Raw genomic sequence first — 17,694 nt, forward strand, 5'->3', positions numbered from 1 at the left:
TAAAAAGAAAAGATTAAGATGGGCAGTCTGAGATATGGCTTTTTCTTTGCAACTCTGCCTAGAAGGTCAGCATCCCAGAGTCGCCTCTTCACTGTTGACGTTGAGACTGGTGTTTTGCGGGTACTTTAAAATGTGCAGTTCTGTAACACAACACAATGCCACAGATGTCTTAAGTTTTGAGGGTGCATGCAATTGGAATGCTACTGAAGGAATGTCCACCAGAGCTGTTTCCAGATAATTTAATGTTAATTTCTCTACCATAAGCGTCCTCTAACGTCATTTTAGAGAATTTGACAGTACGTCCAACCGGCCTCACAACCGCAGACCACGTGCATGGCATTGTGTGGGCAAGCGGTTTGTTGATGTTAAAGTTGTGAACATAGTACCCCATGGTGTTGGTGGGGTTATGGGATGGGCAGGCATAAGCTATGGACAACGAACACAATTGCATTTTATCAATGGCAATTTGAATGCACAGAGATACTGTGGCGTGATCCTGAGGCCCATTGTTGTGCCATTCATCCGCCGCCATCACCACATGTCTCAGCATGATAATGCACAGCCCAATGTGGCAAGGATCCGTACACAATCCCCAGAAGTGAAAATGTCCCAGTTCTTCCATGGCCTGCATACTCACCAGACATGTCACCCATTGAGCATGTTTGGAATGCTCTGGATCAAAGTGTACGACAGCGTGTTCCTGTTCCCGCCAATATCCAGCAACTTCGCACAGCTATTGAAGAGGAGTGGCACAACATTCCACAGGCCACAATCAACAGCCTGATCAACTCCATGCGAAGGAGATGGGTGGCGCTGCATGAGGCAAATCGTGGTTACACCAGATACTGACCCTTCCCAATCATGTGAAATCCATAGATTAGGGCCTCATGAATTTATTTCAATTGATGGATTTCCTTATGTGAACTGTAACTTAGTAAAATCTTTGAAATTGCTGCATGTTGCATTTATATTTTTGTTCAGTATATATTCTTCAAGCATCAATGGGTACATATAATTAATTCAGATGTCCAAAAATGGATGTAGCAACTGCAGATTGCCCATTTAACAAGGACCCCAAGACCAGCGGAAGCAAAATAGGTCTACAACATCAAAGATCCACCATCATATTTTACAGTAGGTATGATGTACTTTCTGTATATGCTTTTGTTTTTCGACGCAAAACCCACCACTGGTGTGCGTGGCCAAAGAGCTCTATTTTCATGTCATCTGACCACAAAATCAACATCTTGCAATGGCCATCTCAGTCTCCAGACTTGCACCCCATTGAAAACCTGTGGTTTGAATTAAAGAGGGCAGTCCATAAGCGCAGACTAAGGATATCAAGGATCTGGAAAGATTCTGTATGGAGGAATGGTGTAAGATCTCTCCCAATGTCTTCTCCAATCTCATAAAACATTTGAGAAAAAGGCTCAGTGTCGTTATCCTCGCAATGGGAGGGTGCTCTCTGAGCAAATATAATATAAATTGTCCTTTTATAAAAATTGTACATACAATATAGCGCAGTATTTGTATTATTTATTTTATATAGTATTTTTTGCTCATCTTTATCAAGGGTGCCAATAATTTGACAAAAAATATTAAGATCTGATTATTTGAACATGTATTCACATAACTTGATCCATGAAATGTGTAAAAAACAGTAACCCCTTGTGTTGAGGGTTAAATGTCTTTCTCCAAGGGGGTCAGAAAAGATGTCATTGCTGCTATTTAATGTAAACCTGTTAAGTGTCCCCGGACATGTGAGCCTAGGTGGGATTAAAATCCCACTCAAAAACATCTGTCCCAAAGGCCAAAGGGATTACAGACACAAAAGGCTCACCTGGTAAAAAAACAAACATTTGGTAGCCTACTATATTGTTACCCTATTTATTTGGAGAATTATAAAAAGGTTAATGGAGCAAACATGAAAAACATGTTCTTGATGTCAAAAGCGTAAGACTTAGGATGCCATTGGGACACATTCAATATAGGAGTTACATTAATTTTCTGCCTACCTAATACCTTCCCATTATAAAGTAGTTGAGAGCCTTCCCAGTTCAGTGGCTCCCTCTTCTGGACACATTTGGCAACGCAGCACTTTGGCTTGTCCTCAAAAAGGCCACGCTCACAAGGCCAGAATTGATTACTTCCAGAAGCTGCTGCTCGCTGACATTTCAGGGAACAGGGACACAAGCATTGATGAGGATCACAGTAAATTTCCTGGATCAGTCTCAGGTTTAGATGTTTGCGCAGATCCAGTCTAGCTAAATGAGAGATCCATCCATGGCAGAGAGCTCTTCTTTTAGAGAGCCATTCTTCACAGGCCCTGGCACCAGTTTGCTGGGAGCCTCAACCGCTGGCACCAGTCTGCTGGGAGCATCGACCCTAACACCAGTCTGCTGGGAGTCTAGACCCCTGTCTGCGTCACTCACAGGCCCTGGCACCAGTCTGCTGGGAGCCCGATCCCTGCCTTACAGGCACTCCTGCAGCGGTTCCAAAATGGGTCCCAGCCAAAGGGAATATCAGTACAGTCTGAGTGACTGTGTGTGTGTGTGTGTGTGTGGGTCTGGCCAGCATGCTGATGGAGGATTACTCTGCAGCATCTGGGCTTGAGCTGGTCAAAACGACCTGATTAATGAATGTCCGATCTCATGGAACATTGCCTTGACATGGACAAACACTAGGGATGCACATTTTGGTCAATTTTGTTGCTGACTAACCGACCCTCATTAACCGGTCAACAAACGGTAAAAAAAATTCCAAACAGTAAAATGACGTGACCAACAGAGAATACTATGCATGCATACAACTAACAGACATTTCTCAATAAGAGCTTAAAGGGTAGGTAGAATTAACGTACCCATATGTAACATATGGATTTGCATTAGAATACGCATCAAAACTCCCAATGCAAAGTTACCTCACTTTTCAATTTTTCCAGTCATTACATAAAACTGATCAGAATTCCGAAGAATGACGAAAAAACATTTGCGGGGTGTGACGTAATATGGAGGACCCGACAAACCAGCCTATTCCCTATAACGTAAACTCCAACAGTAATAACTTCAAATGTATAACCTCATATTAAACCAAATCATTTGCACTCATGACTACTGGTTTCAATACCATTTTCTGCCAACTTACAAGGAAACACTTTATGAATTTAATGTTGCAAATCAGCTTGCAAGGTCGCTAGCCAACTAGCCTGCTAACGTTAGCTCTACTAGCCTGCTAACCTTACGTATGTGCGGCGTGAGTCAGCCAGTTGCTATCAACACCTAGGTTACAGCTACATTAAAGTAAACGAAAAAGTTGTGGAAATACATAACACCATCTAACAGTTATTAAATAATGTTACTGGTATATGCAGTTCTCTTTGCCAGCAAGCCAGCCAGGTAAAGTTAGTTATTTTAGCTAGCTAGCTAGCCTAGCCAGCTAACTAGCCAAGCTAGCCAACCACCATGGTCGACATAGCTAAGTAGTAAGCCAGAGAACAACTAGTCTAGCACAGGCAGGAGCCCACAGAACACAACAACAAAAAGCCAGCTGATATAAAGTAGAGAGAGGAGACTTACCTATTGATGGCTGAGTTAGCTACCAAAATCAAAGAAGAGGCAAGGAGAGACCTTCAGAGGGAGAGGCCGTTTCACTGGCCGCGGAGAGTCAGCTAATCCAATAGCGATATAGTGAGGTAAAATGTTGTATTTCTTATGGATCCCATTAGCTGCAGCCAATGCAGCAGCTACTCTTCCTGGGGTCCAGCAAAATTAAGGCAGTTATATACAATTAAAAACATTACATTACATTTCACAACAGATTTCACAACACATTAAGTGTGTGCCCTCAGGCCACTACTCTACAACACAAAATCCATGTGTACGTGTGTGTATAGTGCGTATGTTATTGTGTGTGTGTATGCGTGTGTGTGTGTCTCTTCACAGTCCCCGCTGTTCCATATTCTAATTTTACTGCTTGCTGGAGTTACTTGATTTGGAATACAGTTCCATGTAGTCATGGCTCTATGTAGTACTGTGCTCCTCCCATAGTCTGTTCTGGATTTGGGGACTGTGAAGAGAACTCTGGTGGCATGTCTTGTGGGGTATGCATGGGTGTCTGAGCTTTGTGCTAGTAGTTTAAACAGATAGCTCAGTGCATTCAACAACCTCTCACAAATACAAGTAGTGACGAAGTCAATCTCTCCTCTACTTTGAGCCAGAAGAGATTAACATGCATATTATTAATGTTAACTCTACGTGTTCATTTTAGGGGCCAGCCGTGCTGCCCAGTTCTGGGCCATTTGTCTTTGTTGCACCTGACCAAACGACTGGACAGTAGTCCAGGTGTGACAAAACTAGGGCCTGTAGGACCTGCCTTGTTGATAGCGTTGTAAAGAAGGCAGAGCAGCGATTTATTATGGACAGACCTCTCCCCATTTTAGCTACTGATGCATCAAAATGTTTTGACCATGACAGTTTACAATCCAAGGTTACTCCAAGCAGTTTAGTCTCCTCAACTTGCTCAATTTCCACATTATTTATTACAAGATTTTGTTGAGGTTAAGGGTTTAGTGAATTATTTGTCCCAAATACAATGCTTTTAGTTTTTGAAATATTTAGGACTAACTTATTTATTGCCACCCATTCTGAAACTGACTGCAGCTCTTTGTAAAGTGTTGCAGTGATTTCACTTGCTGTGTTAAATCAAATCAAATCAAATGTTATTGGTCACATGCGCCGAATACAACAGGTGCAGACATTACAGTGAAATGCTTACTTACAGCCCTTAACCAACAGTGCATTTATTTTAAACAAAAAAAAGTAAAAATAAAACAACAACAAAAAAAGTGTTGAGAAAAAAAAGAGCAGAAGTAAAATAAAGTGACAGTAGGGAGGCTATATATACAGGGGGGTACCGTTGCAGAGTTAATGTGCGGGGGCACCGGCTAGTTGAGGTAATATGTACATGTGGGTAGAGTTAAAGTGACTATGCATAAATAATTAACAGAGTAGCAGCAGTGTAAAAAGGATGGGTGCAAATAGTTTGCAGTGCAAATAGTCTGGGTAGCCATGATTAGCTGTTCAGGAGTCTTATGGCTTGGGGGTATGAAGCTGTTGAGAAGTCTTTTGGACCTAGACTTGGCACTCCGGTACCGCTTGCCGTGCGGTAGCAGAGAGAACAGTCTATGACTAGGGTGGCTGGAGTCTTTGACAATTTTGAGGGCCTTCCTCTGACACCGCCTGGTATAGAGGTCCTGGATGGCAGGAAGCAGAGGGCCGTACGCACTACCCTCTGTAGTGCCTTGTGGTCGGAGGCCAAGCAGTTGCCATACCAGGCGGTGATGCAACCAGTCAGGATGCTCTCGATGGTGCAGCTGTAGAATTTTTTGAGGATCTGAGGACCCATGCCAAATCTTTTCAGTCTCCTGAGGGGGAATAGGCTTTGTCGTGCCCTCTTCACGACTGTCTTGGTGTGTTTGGACCATGATAGTTCGTTGGTGATGTGGACACCAAGGAACTTGAAGCTCTCAACCTGTTCCACTACAGCCCCGTCGATGAGAATGGGGGCGTGCTCAGTCCTCTTTTTTTCCCTGTAGTCCACAATCATCTCCTTTGTCTTGGTCACGTTGAGGGAGAGGTTGTTGTCCTGGCACCACACGGCCAGATCTCTGACCTCCTCCCTATAGGCTGTCTCATCGTTGTCGGTGATCAGGCCTACCACTGTTGTGTCGTCGGCAAACTTAATGATGGTGTTGGAGTCGTGCCTGGCCATGCAGTCATGGGTGAACAGAGAGTACAGGAGGGGGACTGAGCACGCACCCCTGAGGGGCCCCCGTGTTGAGGATCAGTGTGGCAGATGTGTTGTTACCTACCCTTACCACCTGGGGGGCGGCCCGTCAGGAAGTCCAGGATCCAGTTGCAGAGGGAGGTGTTTAGTCCCAGGATCCTTAGCTTAGTGATGAGCTTAGAGGGCACTATGGTGTTGAATGCTGAGCTGTAGTCAATGAATAGCATTCTCACGTAGGTGTTCCTCTTGTCCAGGTGGGAAAGGGGCAGTGTGGAGTGCAATAGAGATTGCATCATCTGTGGATCTGTTGGGGCGGTATGCAAATTGGAGTGGGTCTAGGGTTTCTGGGATAATGCTGTTGATGTGAGCCATGACCAGCCTTTCAAAGCACTTCATGGCTACAGACGTCAGTGCTACGGGTCGGTAGTCATTTAGGCAGGTTATCTTAGAGTCCTTGGGCACGGGGACTATGGTGGTCTGCTTGAAACATGTTGGTATTACAGACTCAGTCAGGGACATGTTGAAAATGTCAGTGAAGACACTTGCCAGTTGGTCAGCACATGCTTGGAGTACACGTCCTGGTAATCCGTCTGGCCCTGCGGCCTTGTGAATGTTGACCTGCTTAAAAGTCTTACTCACATCGGCTACGGAGAGCGTGATCACATAGTCATCCGGAACAGCTGGTGCTCTCATGCATGCTTCAGTGTTGCTTGCCTCAAGCGAGCATAGAAGTGGTTTAGCTCGTCTGGTAGGCTTGTGTCACTGGGCAGCTCGCGGCTGTGCTTCCCTTTGTAGTCTGTAATAGTTTTCAAGCCCTGCCACATCCGACGAGCGTCAGAGCCAGTGTAGTACGATTCAATCTTAGTCCTGTATTGACTCTTTGCCTGTTTGATGGTTCGTCGGAGGTCATAGCGGGATTTCTTATAAGCGTCCGGGTTAGAGTCCCGTTCCTTGAAAGCGGCAGCTCTACCCTTTAGCTCAGTGCGGATGTTTCCTGTAATCCATGGCTTCTGGTTGGGGTATGTACGTACGGTCACTGTGGGGACGACATCATCGATGCACTTATTGATGAAGCCAGTGACTGATGTGGTGTACTCCTCAATGCTGTCTGAAGAATCCCGGAACATGTTCCAGTCTGTGCTAGCAAAACAGTCCTGTAGCTTAGCATCTGCGTCATCTGACCACTTTTTTTATTAACCGAGTCACTGGTGCTTCCTGCTTTAGTTTTTGCTTATAAGCAGGAATCAGGAGGATAGAGTTATGGTCAGATTTGCCAAATGGAGGGCGAGGGAGAGCTTTGTATGCGTCTCTGTGTGTGGAGTAAAGGTGGTCTAGAGTTTGTTTTCCTCTGGTTGCACATTTAACATGCTGGTAGAAATTAGGTAGAACGGATTTAAGTTTCCCTGCATTAAAGTCCCCGGCCACTAGGAGCGCTGCATCTGGATGAGCGTTTTCCTGTTGATTAATGGCCTTGTACAACTCATTCAGTGCAATCTTAATGCCAGCATTGGTTTGTGGTGGTAAATAGACAGCTATGAAAAATATAGATGAAAACTCTCTTGGTAAATAGTGTGGTCTACAGCTTATCATAAGATACTCTACCTCAGGCGAGCAAAACCTCGAGACTTCCTTAGTATTTGATTTTGTGCACCAGCTGTTGTTTACAAATATACACAGACCGCCACCCCTTGTCTTACCGGAGTCAGCCGTTCTGTCCTGCCGATGTAGCGTATAGCCTGCTAGCTGAATGTTATCATTGTCGTCGTTCAGCCACGACTCGGTGAAACATAAGATATTACAGTTTTTAATGTCCCGTTGGTAGGATAACCGTAATCTTAAGTAATCCACTTTATTTTCAAATGATTGAACGTTGGCTAATAGGATTGATGGAAGAGGCAGTTTACTCGCTCGCCGTCGGATCCTTACAAGGCACCCCGATCTACGTCCACGATATCTCCGTCTCTTCCTCACGCGAATGACGGGGATTTGGGCCTTGTCGGGTGTCTGTATGATATCCTTCGCGGCCGCCTCGTTGAAGAAAAAATCTTCGTCCAATACGAGGTGAGTAATCACTGTCCTGATATCCAGAAGCTCTTTTTGGTTATAAGAGACGATGGCAGAAACATTATGTACAAAATAAATTACAAATAACGCGGAAAAACACACATAATAGTACAATTGGTTAGAGGGCTGTAAAACGGCAGCCATCTTCTCCGGCGCTGTTATCTGGTGTGTATAGTGTTGAACCATCAGCATACAGACACAGGCTTTACTCAGAGCCAGTGTCAGGTCATTAGTAAAGATTGAAAAAAGTAAGGGGCCTAGACAGCTGCCCTGGGGAATGCCTGACTCTAACTGGATTATTTTAGAGAGGCTTCCATTAAAGAACACCCTCTGTGTTCTGTTAGACAGGTAATTCTCGATCCACAATATAGCAGAGGATGTAAAGCCATAACACATATGTTTTTCCAGCAGCAGTTTGTGATCGATAAAGTAAAAAGCTGCACTGAAGTCTAACAAAACAGCTCCCACAGTCTTTTTATTATCAATTTCTCTCAACCAATCATCAGTCATTTGTGTAAGCGCCGTACACTTTGAATGCCCTTCCCTATAAGCGTGCTGAAAATCTGTTGTTCATTTGTTTACTGTGAAATGGCATTGTATCTGGTCAAACACAATTTTTTCCAAAAGTTTACTAAGGGTTGTGTTAAGAGTAGTAGGCTAAGGCCCAGTTCTCTGTGACATTTCGGAGGGACATTTGCATACACCCACACACACACACTTATTAAGAAGTTTCACTTTCACACACACACACACACACGGAGCACAAAGAAGAATGAACATTAAGAGAAAATTGACATTGACTAAGGAAATGAAGAAGAAGAAGTAAAATAAATGAATTGGGACTGGAATTTACCAAAATAATGATTAAAGGTTATGTTAAATGTTAAAGTTTGAAAGTATGGGGAAATGTACAGTGGAAGATATTATTAAAGGGGGATTAGAGTAATGCAGTAAAATGGTTAACAATGTTATAAAGTTGTTTGCATTAAAGTCGAACGCTGCTGGCACCCGCCCACCCGACTAGAATCACTAGATCTCGACGGGTCTGACCTAGAGTATGTGGACAACTACAAATACCTAGGTGTCTGGTTAGACTGTAAACTCTCCTTTCAGACTCACATTAAGCATCTCCAATCCAAAGTTAAATCTAGAATCGGCTTCCTATTTCGCAACAAAGCCTCCTTCACTCATGCTGCCAAACATGCCCTCGTAAAACTGACTATCCTACCGATCCTTGACTTCGGCGATGTCATTTACAAAATAGCCTCCAACACTCTACTCATCAATTTGGATGTAGTCTATCACAGTGCCATCCGTTTTGTCTCCAAAGCCCCATACACTACCCACCATTGTGACCTGTACGCTCTTGTTGGCTGGTCCTCACTACATGTTCGTCGTCAAACCCACTGGCTCCAGGCCATCTATAAATCACTGCTAGGCAAATCCCCGCCTTATCTTAGCTCATTGGTCACCATAGCAGCACCCACCCGTAGTCTGTGCTCCAGCAGGTATATCTCACTGGTCATCCCCAAAGCCAACACCTCCTTTGGCCGCCATTCCTTCCAGTTCTCTGCTGCCAATGACTGGAACGAATTGCAAAAATCTCTGAAGCTGGAGACTCTTATCTCCCTCACTAACTTTAAGCATCAGTTGTCAGAGCACCTTACCGATCACTGCACCTGTTCACAGCCCATCTGAAATTACCCCACCCAACTACCTCATCCCTATATTGTTATTTATTTTGCACCCCAGTATCTCTATTTGCACATAATCTCTTGCACATCTAGCATTCCAGTGTTAATAATAATTGTAATTATTTTGCACTATAGCCTATTTATTGCCTTACCTCCATAACTTGCTACATTTGCACACACTGTATATATATTTTCTGTTGTATTTTTTTGACTTTGTTTTTTTACCCCATATGTAACTCTGTGTTGTTGTTTTTATCGCACTGCTTTGCTTTATCTTGGCCAGGTCGCAGTTGTAAATTAGAACTTGTTCTCAACTGGCTTACCTGGTTAAATAAAGGTGAAATACAAAATAAAAAATAAAAAATAAAAAAGTATGATGCATATAGACTAGGTTTGTCAAGCCTATAGGGACAAGGCTGTAGGGCCTGTAGGATGTTGATAATGAAAGGTTATAATGCTGAAATGTTGTAATGATGGGATGTTTAACTTGTTGGATATCTAAGAGGTAATGGGAGTAATAAATTAGGTTAGAGTGGGATTGCAATGGAGCTAAGTGGGGAATGGTAATGTTTAAAAATTAATGTTTTAAAAGTTAAGGTTAATAAAGTACATTGAGAATGCTAGCCTGCATTGGAAATTCCCTGGTCAGAGCGGCCAGGAGGAGACATCCTGTCAAGGTGGGCATCCTGTGTAAGCGAATGTCCTGCCTAGGCGAGGAAAGGTGCGATGTCGGCATTAGGTGTTAACCACTGAATGCGTCAACGGAGCAGGTGTTAGTCACGATGAGTTAGCAGAAAGAAGAATGGAGAGAGAACTCTCCTTGAGCTTGCTAGAAGAACCTGTTGACTGCTGGAAGAAGATTTTTGCTGTAGCTTTTTAGCTTAAAATATTTTTTGATTTTTATTATACTTTTTATCAGTTAAAGTAAAATTCTAGGAGGAATCCTTACGGTTACCTCATTGATAGAGGTTTGGTAAATTAGTTGTTGGTTTTAGACGCCATCTGAGGGACTGATCATCCTGAGGGGGGAGCCAAAAAACTGTTAATAGAGTTGTAGAAGGTAAGAAACTGTTTTTCTTGTTATTAAATATTGTGCTTCTCATAAAATTGTAATAGACAAAAAACATTTTATTGGGACACCCCAACAGTGGTTTAGTTAAGGGCACTGAAGGGGGTCTATCAATTTAATTTACTGTCAATTTTTACTGATCATTTGATTTGTGATATTGATTTGTGATTGATTTATTGCTTGATTTGGGATTTTTAATGCCCGTTTCTGGAATTTTCAATAAACTCGCTTTATTGTTCTGAAACCCTGTGTCTTTAAAGAGTCAAGTGCATGTCGTTTCACTCTAGGTTTCCGGAGTAGACTCGATTGATTGAGGACCCGAGTAGCTGGTATAAAAGGAACCTAACCTGAGACCCAACTATAGTGACTGAGTGCATTGGTAGGAGTCGTAGTTAAGGGTGTCTCTGGGCTAAAGCCAACACAGAGGAGGGCGACCCGCTCATGGTGTGCCGAGGTTGAAACTCTGGCCCGGACGATCCTGAGAAGGCGCGGGTTTATAAGGTTCAGGGTGAGGGAGCGTAGGCACTCGACTTTGGGGATAGCCCACTTTACTGTAAGGCCCTTACTGTTGAGCTTGAGGAACAGTCCCTAGCTGTAGACTAGCTCAGTGGTAAAGCAGAGCAGCATCTATCAGATCTGTAGGGATTCATGAGGACTGATAACTGACCTGCTATTGGGTAGGCAGGGGCGAATTGAATTGTTAATCCTGCAGAAGTGGTATTTTAGCTTTGACAGTTGGTAACAGGCTGATTGGTCGGCTGTTTGAGCCAGTAAAGGGTGCTTTGCTATTCTTGGGTAGCAAAATTACTTTTGCTTCCCTCCAGGCCTGAGGGCACTAGTTAGTGAATTTTTATAGGTCGTTGCGGTTGAATGATTAACAACGAATCACGATTTTCGATTTCGGTTTTGATTATTATTTTAAACATTAAATGCACTATGCATTATGTGGGTTGGATGCTGTAACAACACATAATAAAACTATTAATAAAAGTCCCATGATTGTAGTGACTGCCCATTACTGCTTATCACTATTATTTATTCACATTACTTTAATAAAATATTTCAGTTGTCTATATTACATTTGTTATTATTACTTTATTATTTCATTCCAAGTCATTATCTCTACAGAGCTGCTGCCTATGCTGTCTGACAAAATCATTATTTCAGTCCTTCTTCAAAGTAAATAAGGCATACTTTTATGACTGCTGAATATCAATGGTCTATCAATCACTTAGATCATGTATTTTCTGGTAAAAATACATTGAAGCAACTGCTCTCTATGTAACCCTGTTGATAGCTCATTCTTCTGGTCTCTTACGTAGCAGGCGTAAAAGAAACACAGACCGGACTCGTAGGCGCGCAATGGATTATGATCATTGTGGTTAACTATCACGTTTTCTGCACTAAACTATGTAGAACATTGGCCTGCTGGAAACTACAACTCCCTACTACATTGCACAGTTCTGGATCTGATTTATATCTAGAGAAACTGCAGTACAATGTGCTCATTGAGCCCACAGAAGAAGAAGAAGAAAAAAAAATGGAATTCAAATAACTGAACAAAATGGAATTCAAATAATTGAACCGATGTCGATCAATTAGTTGTTTAAAAAACGATTAAATCGCTCAGCACTAGAGGGCACACACTTTCCTGTAGGCTTAGATTGAAGAGATGGCAAATAGGAGTGGCAATATCTTCAGCTATAATCCTCAGTAATTGTCCATCCAAGTTGTCAGACCCAGGTGGCTTGTCATTGTTGATAGACAACCATTTTTTTCACCTCTTCCATACTCACTTTACAGAATAAAAAATTACAATGGTTCAGAATTTGTTGTTGGCATGCCATGCCTAAATTTGCTAATCTTGCCAATGAAGAAAATCATTAAAGTAGTTGGCAACTTTAGCCAGCTGGAACTAGCTAGGTAGCACAGGTTCTCCATATGAAGATGAGAAATAGTGCATTGTGGGTAGTTCCAAAGATATCTGGAAATAAGTTAATAAATATGTAAAATACGCTCAAACATAACTAAGATCGTGACTACAACTAAGTTACTGAGTCTTTGACCATACCATGTTGTTACTTTGGTGAGTAAAAACTTGTGCTTCCTACCCTTTAATGGAAGCATGCAACAATAGCAAGCCTATCGTCTTACAGTCAAAGTGCTATAACCTATTATTGAACATACAACTCCTGTAATGAAGCAGCTAATTAAACATAATTTTCAAACATTTGCCAAAAATCCATTTGCGGGAAAACACAGTTCTAAAGAGCCCACCTACTGCGAGCTTCTGGTCAACGAAAGAAAGTTGATATGAAAATCAACAGGAGAGAAATGCTGATCTTTATAAAATAATTGCCTCAACGTTTCTATGGTTGGATTTTTGCTAGGCTACTTTGAAGCAACGTAAGATATGCCTCATTATTTGAAGTAAAGTAAAACGTTTAGGTTTCAAACAATTATACTGCCTCAAGCTCACATTGCAAAGTAGTGAGTGATGAGCTGAAGCCTGCCTACCATTGTCTATAGCCTATGCACTCTAATGGCAAATGACGAGTTAAGAAATAAAAATAGTATATCTTTATAATCGTGGCAATCAAAACAGTTTTAACACATGATTGCATTTACAATTGTTATTTATTGCGCAATGACTTATAAAATACATTTTGAGGAGCTGCTCACTGTCTGACAGGTGATAGCCTAGTTTGAGGCGCGGAAAAGCCTATGTACAGTGGGGGAAAAAAGTATTTAGTCAGCCACCAATTGTGCAAGTTCTCCCACTTAAAAAGTAGAGAGCGGCCTGTAATTTTCATCATAGGTACACGTCAACTATGACAGACAAATTGAAGAAAAAAATCCAGAAAATCACATTGTAGGATTTTTCATGAATTTATTTGCAAATTATGGTGGAAAATAAGTATTTGGTCACCTACAAACAAGCAAGATTTCTGGCTCTCACAGACCTGTAACTTCTTCTTTAAGAGGCTCCTCTGTCCGCCACTCGTTACCTGTATTAATGGCACCTGTTTGAACTTGTTATCAGTATAAAAGACACCTGTCCACAACCTCAAACAGTCACACTCCAAACTCCACTATGGCCAAGACCAAAGAGCTGTCAAAGGACACCAGAAACAAAATTGTAGACCTGCACCAGGCTGGGAAGACTGAATATGCAATAGGTAAGCACCTTGGTTTGAGGAAATCAACTGTGGGAGCAATTATTAGGAAATGGAAGACATACAAGACCACTGATAATCTCCCTCGATCTGGGGCTCCACGCAAGATCTCACCCTGTGGGGTCAAAATGATCACAAAAATCCCAGAACCACACGGGGGGACCTAGTGAATGACCTGCAGAGAGCTGGGACCAAAGTAACAAAGCCTACCATCAGTAACACACTACGCCGCCAGGGACTCAAATCCTGCAGTGCTAGACGTGTCCCCCTGCTTAAGCCAGTACATGTCCAGGCCCGTCTGAAGTTTGCTAGAGTGCATTTGGATGATCCAGAAGAGGATTGGGAGAATGTCATATGGTCAGATGAAACCAAAATAGAACTTTTTGGTAAAAACTCAACTCCGTCGTGTTTGGAGGACAAAGAATGCTGAGTTGCATCCAAAGAACGCCATACCTACTGTGAAGCATGGGGGTGGAAACATCATGCTTTGGGGCTGTTTTTCTGCAAAGGGACCAGGACGACTGATCCGTGTAAAGGAAAGAATGAATGGGGCCATGTATCGTGAGATTTTGAGTGAAAACCTCCTTCCATCAGCAAGGGCATTGAAGATGAAACGTGGCTGGGTCTTTCAGCATGACAATGATCCCAAACACACCGCCCGGGCAACGAAGGAGTGGCTTCGTAAGAAGCATTTCAAGGTTCTGGAGTGGCCTAGTCAGTCTCCAGATCTCAACCCCATAGAAAATCTTTGGAGGGAGTTGAAAGTCCGTGTTGCCCAGCGACAGCCCCAAAACATCACTGCTCTAGAGGAGATCTGCATGGAGGAATGGGCCAAAATACCAGCAACAGTGTGTGAAGACTTACAGAAAACGTTTGACCTGTGTCATTGCCAACACAGGGTATATAACAAAGTATTGAAAAATCCTACAATGTGATTTTCTGGATTTTTTTTCCTCATTTTGTCTGTCATAGTTGACGTGTACCTATGATGAAAATTACAGGCCTCTCTCATCTTTTTATGTGGGAGAACTTGCACAATTGGTGGCTGACTAAATACTTTTTTTCCCCACAGCATGCTGTGCGTGTGATAAATATACTGAACAAAAATATAACCGCAACATGTAGTGTTAGTCCCATGTTTCATGAGCTGAAATAAAAGATCCCCGAAATTTCCCATACGCACAAAAAGCTTATTTCTCTCAAATGTTGTGCACAAATTTGTTTACATCCCTGTTAGTGAGCATTTCTCATTTGCCAAGATAATCCTTCTACCTGACAGGTGTGGCATATCAAGAAGCTGATTAAACAGCATGATCATTACACAGGTAATGATGAGATCCTGAGGCCCATTGGTGTGCCATTCATCCGCCGCCATCACCTCATGTTTCAGCATGATAATGCACGGCCCCATGTCGCAAGGATCTGTACACAATTCCTGGAAGCTGAAAATGACACACTCTCTCTTGCTTCTCCTTCATTTTGGAATAAATTAATTTGTTCAAAATTATTCAACTATTATCTTTCTCTCTCTTTGAGTCAACTACTCACCACATTTTATATACTGCAGCGGTAGCTAGCTGTAGTTTATGCTTTCAGTACTAGATTAATTCTCTGATCCTTTGAGTGGGTGGACAACATGTCAGTTCATGCTGCAAGAGCTCTGATAGGTTGGAGGACGTCCTCCAGTAGTGGTCATAATTACTGTGTAAGTCTATGGAAGGGGGTGAGAACCATGAACCTCCTAGGTTTTGTATTGAAGTCAATGTACCCAGAGGAGGACAGAAGCTAGCTGTCCTCTGGCTACACCATGGTGCTACCCTACAGAGTGCTGTTGAGGCTACTGTTGACCTTTTTTTGCAAAATAGTGTGTTTTAGTCAATTATTTGGTGACATATGACTATTAGTTTCGTTGTATCTAAAAGGATAACTATATATTTTTCATTTTTTTTATTTATCACTGAGGATTATGGTCCTCCCCTTCTTCCTCTTATGAGCCTCCACTGGTTTGTACTCCTTCCAAAAATGAAACAAGACCATCAGGACCATGGACAAGGCCGGCCCGTCACCCTCACCTGCCCTCTTGTGCCAGCACCGTCCCCTCCTCCTTCAGCCTGTTGCTCTTTACAGCGCAGTCCTCTAGGAGGACTTCACGTCGCCGCTTGATAGCATGTAGCCAGTCCACCTCGTCCACTCCATCCTCCTCTGGCTTCTCCGCCGCGGCTTCAAACTGCTGCACCGCTGCCTTGCACACCCGCTCGCCCACTTTCCTCTTCCAGCCGAACGAAGCCATCCTGTACAGAAACGAGAGTAAATGAGCTGAAACCTCTACATGCAAATAGCTCGCTACTACTGCTAACAGACACTTGAGACTTGTAACCTGTTTACGTTGAATTAGGTAGCTAGCAAGCGTGTAAATTGAAAGGGGAAGGGCTATACGTCCAGGGTAGGGGAGGGAATGGCCGGCAGGGGATGTAGCTCAGTTGGTAGAGCATGGCGTTTGCAACGCCAGGATTGTGGGTTCGATAAAAAAATAATGTATGTGCTAACTGTAAGTCGCTCTGGATAAGAGCGTCTGCTAAATGAACCAAAATGTAAATGTAAATGTATACGGATACTCTTACGTGCAAACCAACTAGCCAAACCATTAACCCTGACCCAGCTAATTTTAACAAATTCTGAAAATAACGTTAAATATTAGTTTGCACGTCAGGAGTGTCTTAGCTAGCATGCTAATGTTAGCTAGCTAGAAGCTGGCTAGCAGATAGGTACAAGCGCTAACGTTTGATAACTGTAACTAATTATTTATCAAATGCATTTGATTTAACATCATTTAAACGCAGTTACCTGTGCTGCTGTAGCGATTGCTGAGCTTTCAACTTTCTGTTTAACCCGGAAGCTCTTGTGATTGTAAACACAGAAATGTAAAGGGACAGTACAAATCTTTAGAAGTCATTTGAAGGGTGCATGAAAGGAACAGCACAGCTATTTTGAAAAGTCTGGTCTAGATATGTGTGGGGCAGTCTTCCTCTTTTGTCAGTTTTAAGTAGATAGCTCTGCTTTTCCAAACATACATCTGTAGTTGTTTTATATAGCTACATGCTTCCAGGTCTTTTGCTACTCTTTAAATCTGGGAAGGATGTATATTTGCAGCCATGCATCATAGTATTGATATACAACTTTTTATTCTACAAATTGTCCAATGCCTCCAACAGAAACAAGGGAAGACATGAAAACGTGTGCAATTTAGCTGTTTATTAGGCAGTTGTGTGTACAAATGATTTAAACACTCACTGTCCATTTGATACATTTACATTGGTCATTATAGTAGTAGGGTCCCTTTACAAACCAAATAAAATTAAAACAAGGTTTCTTTACTAAAGCAGTTAAGACAGATACTATTACATATTTATCCTGCAAAGTCAGCTCTTAACGCTCCCACTCAAAAGGAGAAAAACTACTCACTACTCACCAAATGTGCAACTTACTACATCACAAGCCGTTAGAAGAACATGGTCGAAAGAGAAAGACACAGGGTCATTGCACTTCCTCAGTAAACCGTTAGAAGAACATGGTCTCACACTAACTTATTTCAAACAACCCCACAATTCACCTTACTATTTGGAATAGAACTTGCAACTGTCCTTGAAAACTAAAAAAAAAAAAGTTTGTTTGGAGTCCTACAAATATTTTAATAATAATTTGGTCTACAAATTAGACCTTGCAGTAACATAATCCATAGGCATCATTTCTTCAGACCAAAACCAGCCCCACACAATATTGAGGCTAGAAGTAGATAGATAAATGTTTTTATATTCACTGATATAAAACTGATCAACAGTACTGATAATGATAAGGCAGCCAACAGAATGACGCAATCGAAGAGACATTGAATGAGATTCAAACTCTC

General features: G+C 42.3%; 1 protein-coding gene across 1 annotated transcript in view; it reads right to left on the reverse strand.

The window, feature by feature from the left end:
• LOC121582707 (tetratricopeptide repeat protein 33) overlaps nt 1–16,725 on the reverse strand; it is a 50,481-nt gene extending 33,756 nt beyond the window's left edge. Inside the window, exons 1-2 of the mRNA XM_041898723.2 lie at nt 16,632–16,725; nt 15,860–16,078 (exon numbers count right to left, since the gene is read on the reverse strand). Coding sequence (XP_041754657.1) covers nt 15,860–16,077 — 218 coding nt within the window. The 5' untranslated portion in view covers nt 16,078; nt 16,632–16,725. The remainder of the gene's footprint in view (nt 1–15,859; nt 16,079–16,631) is intronic.
• Between the last annotated feature and the right edge of the window lie 969 nt (nt 16,726–17,694).

This window comes from Coregonus clupeaformis, chromosome 15 (genome assembly GCF_020615455.1).
Source record: "Coregonus clupeaformis isolate EN_2021a chromosome 15, ASM2061545v1, whole genome shotgun sequence".
NCBI classification, from domain to species: domain Eukaryota; kingdom Metazoa; phylum Chordata; class Actinopteri; order Salmoniformes; family Salmonidae; genus Coregonus; species Coregonus clupeaformis.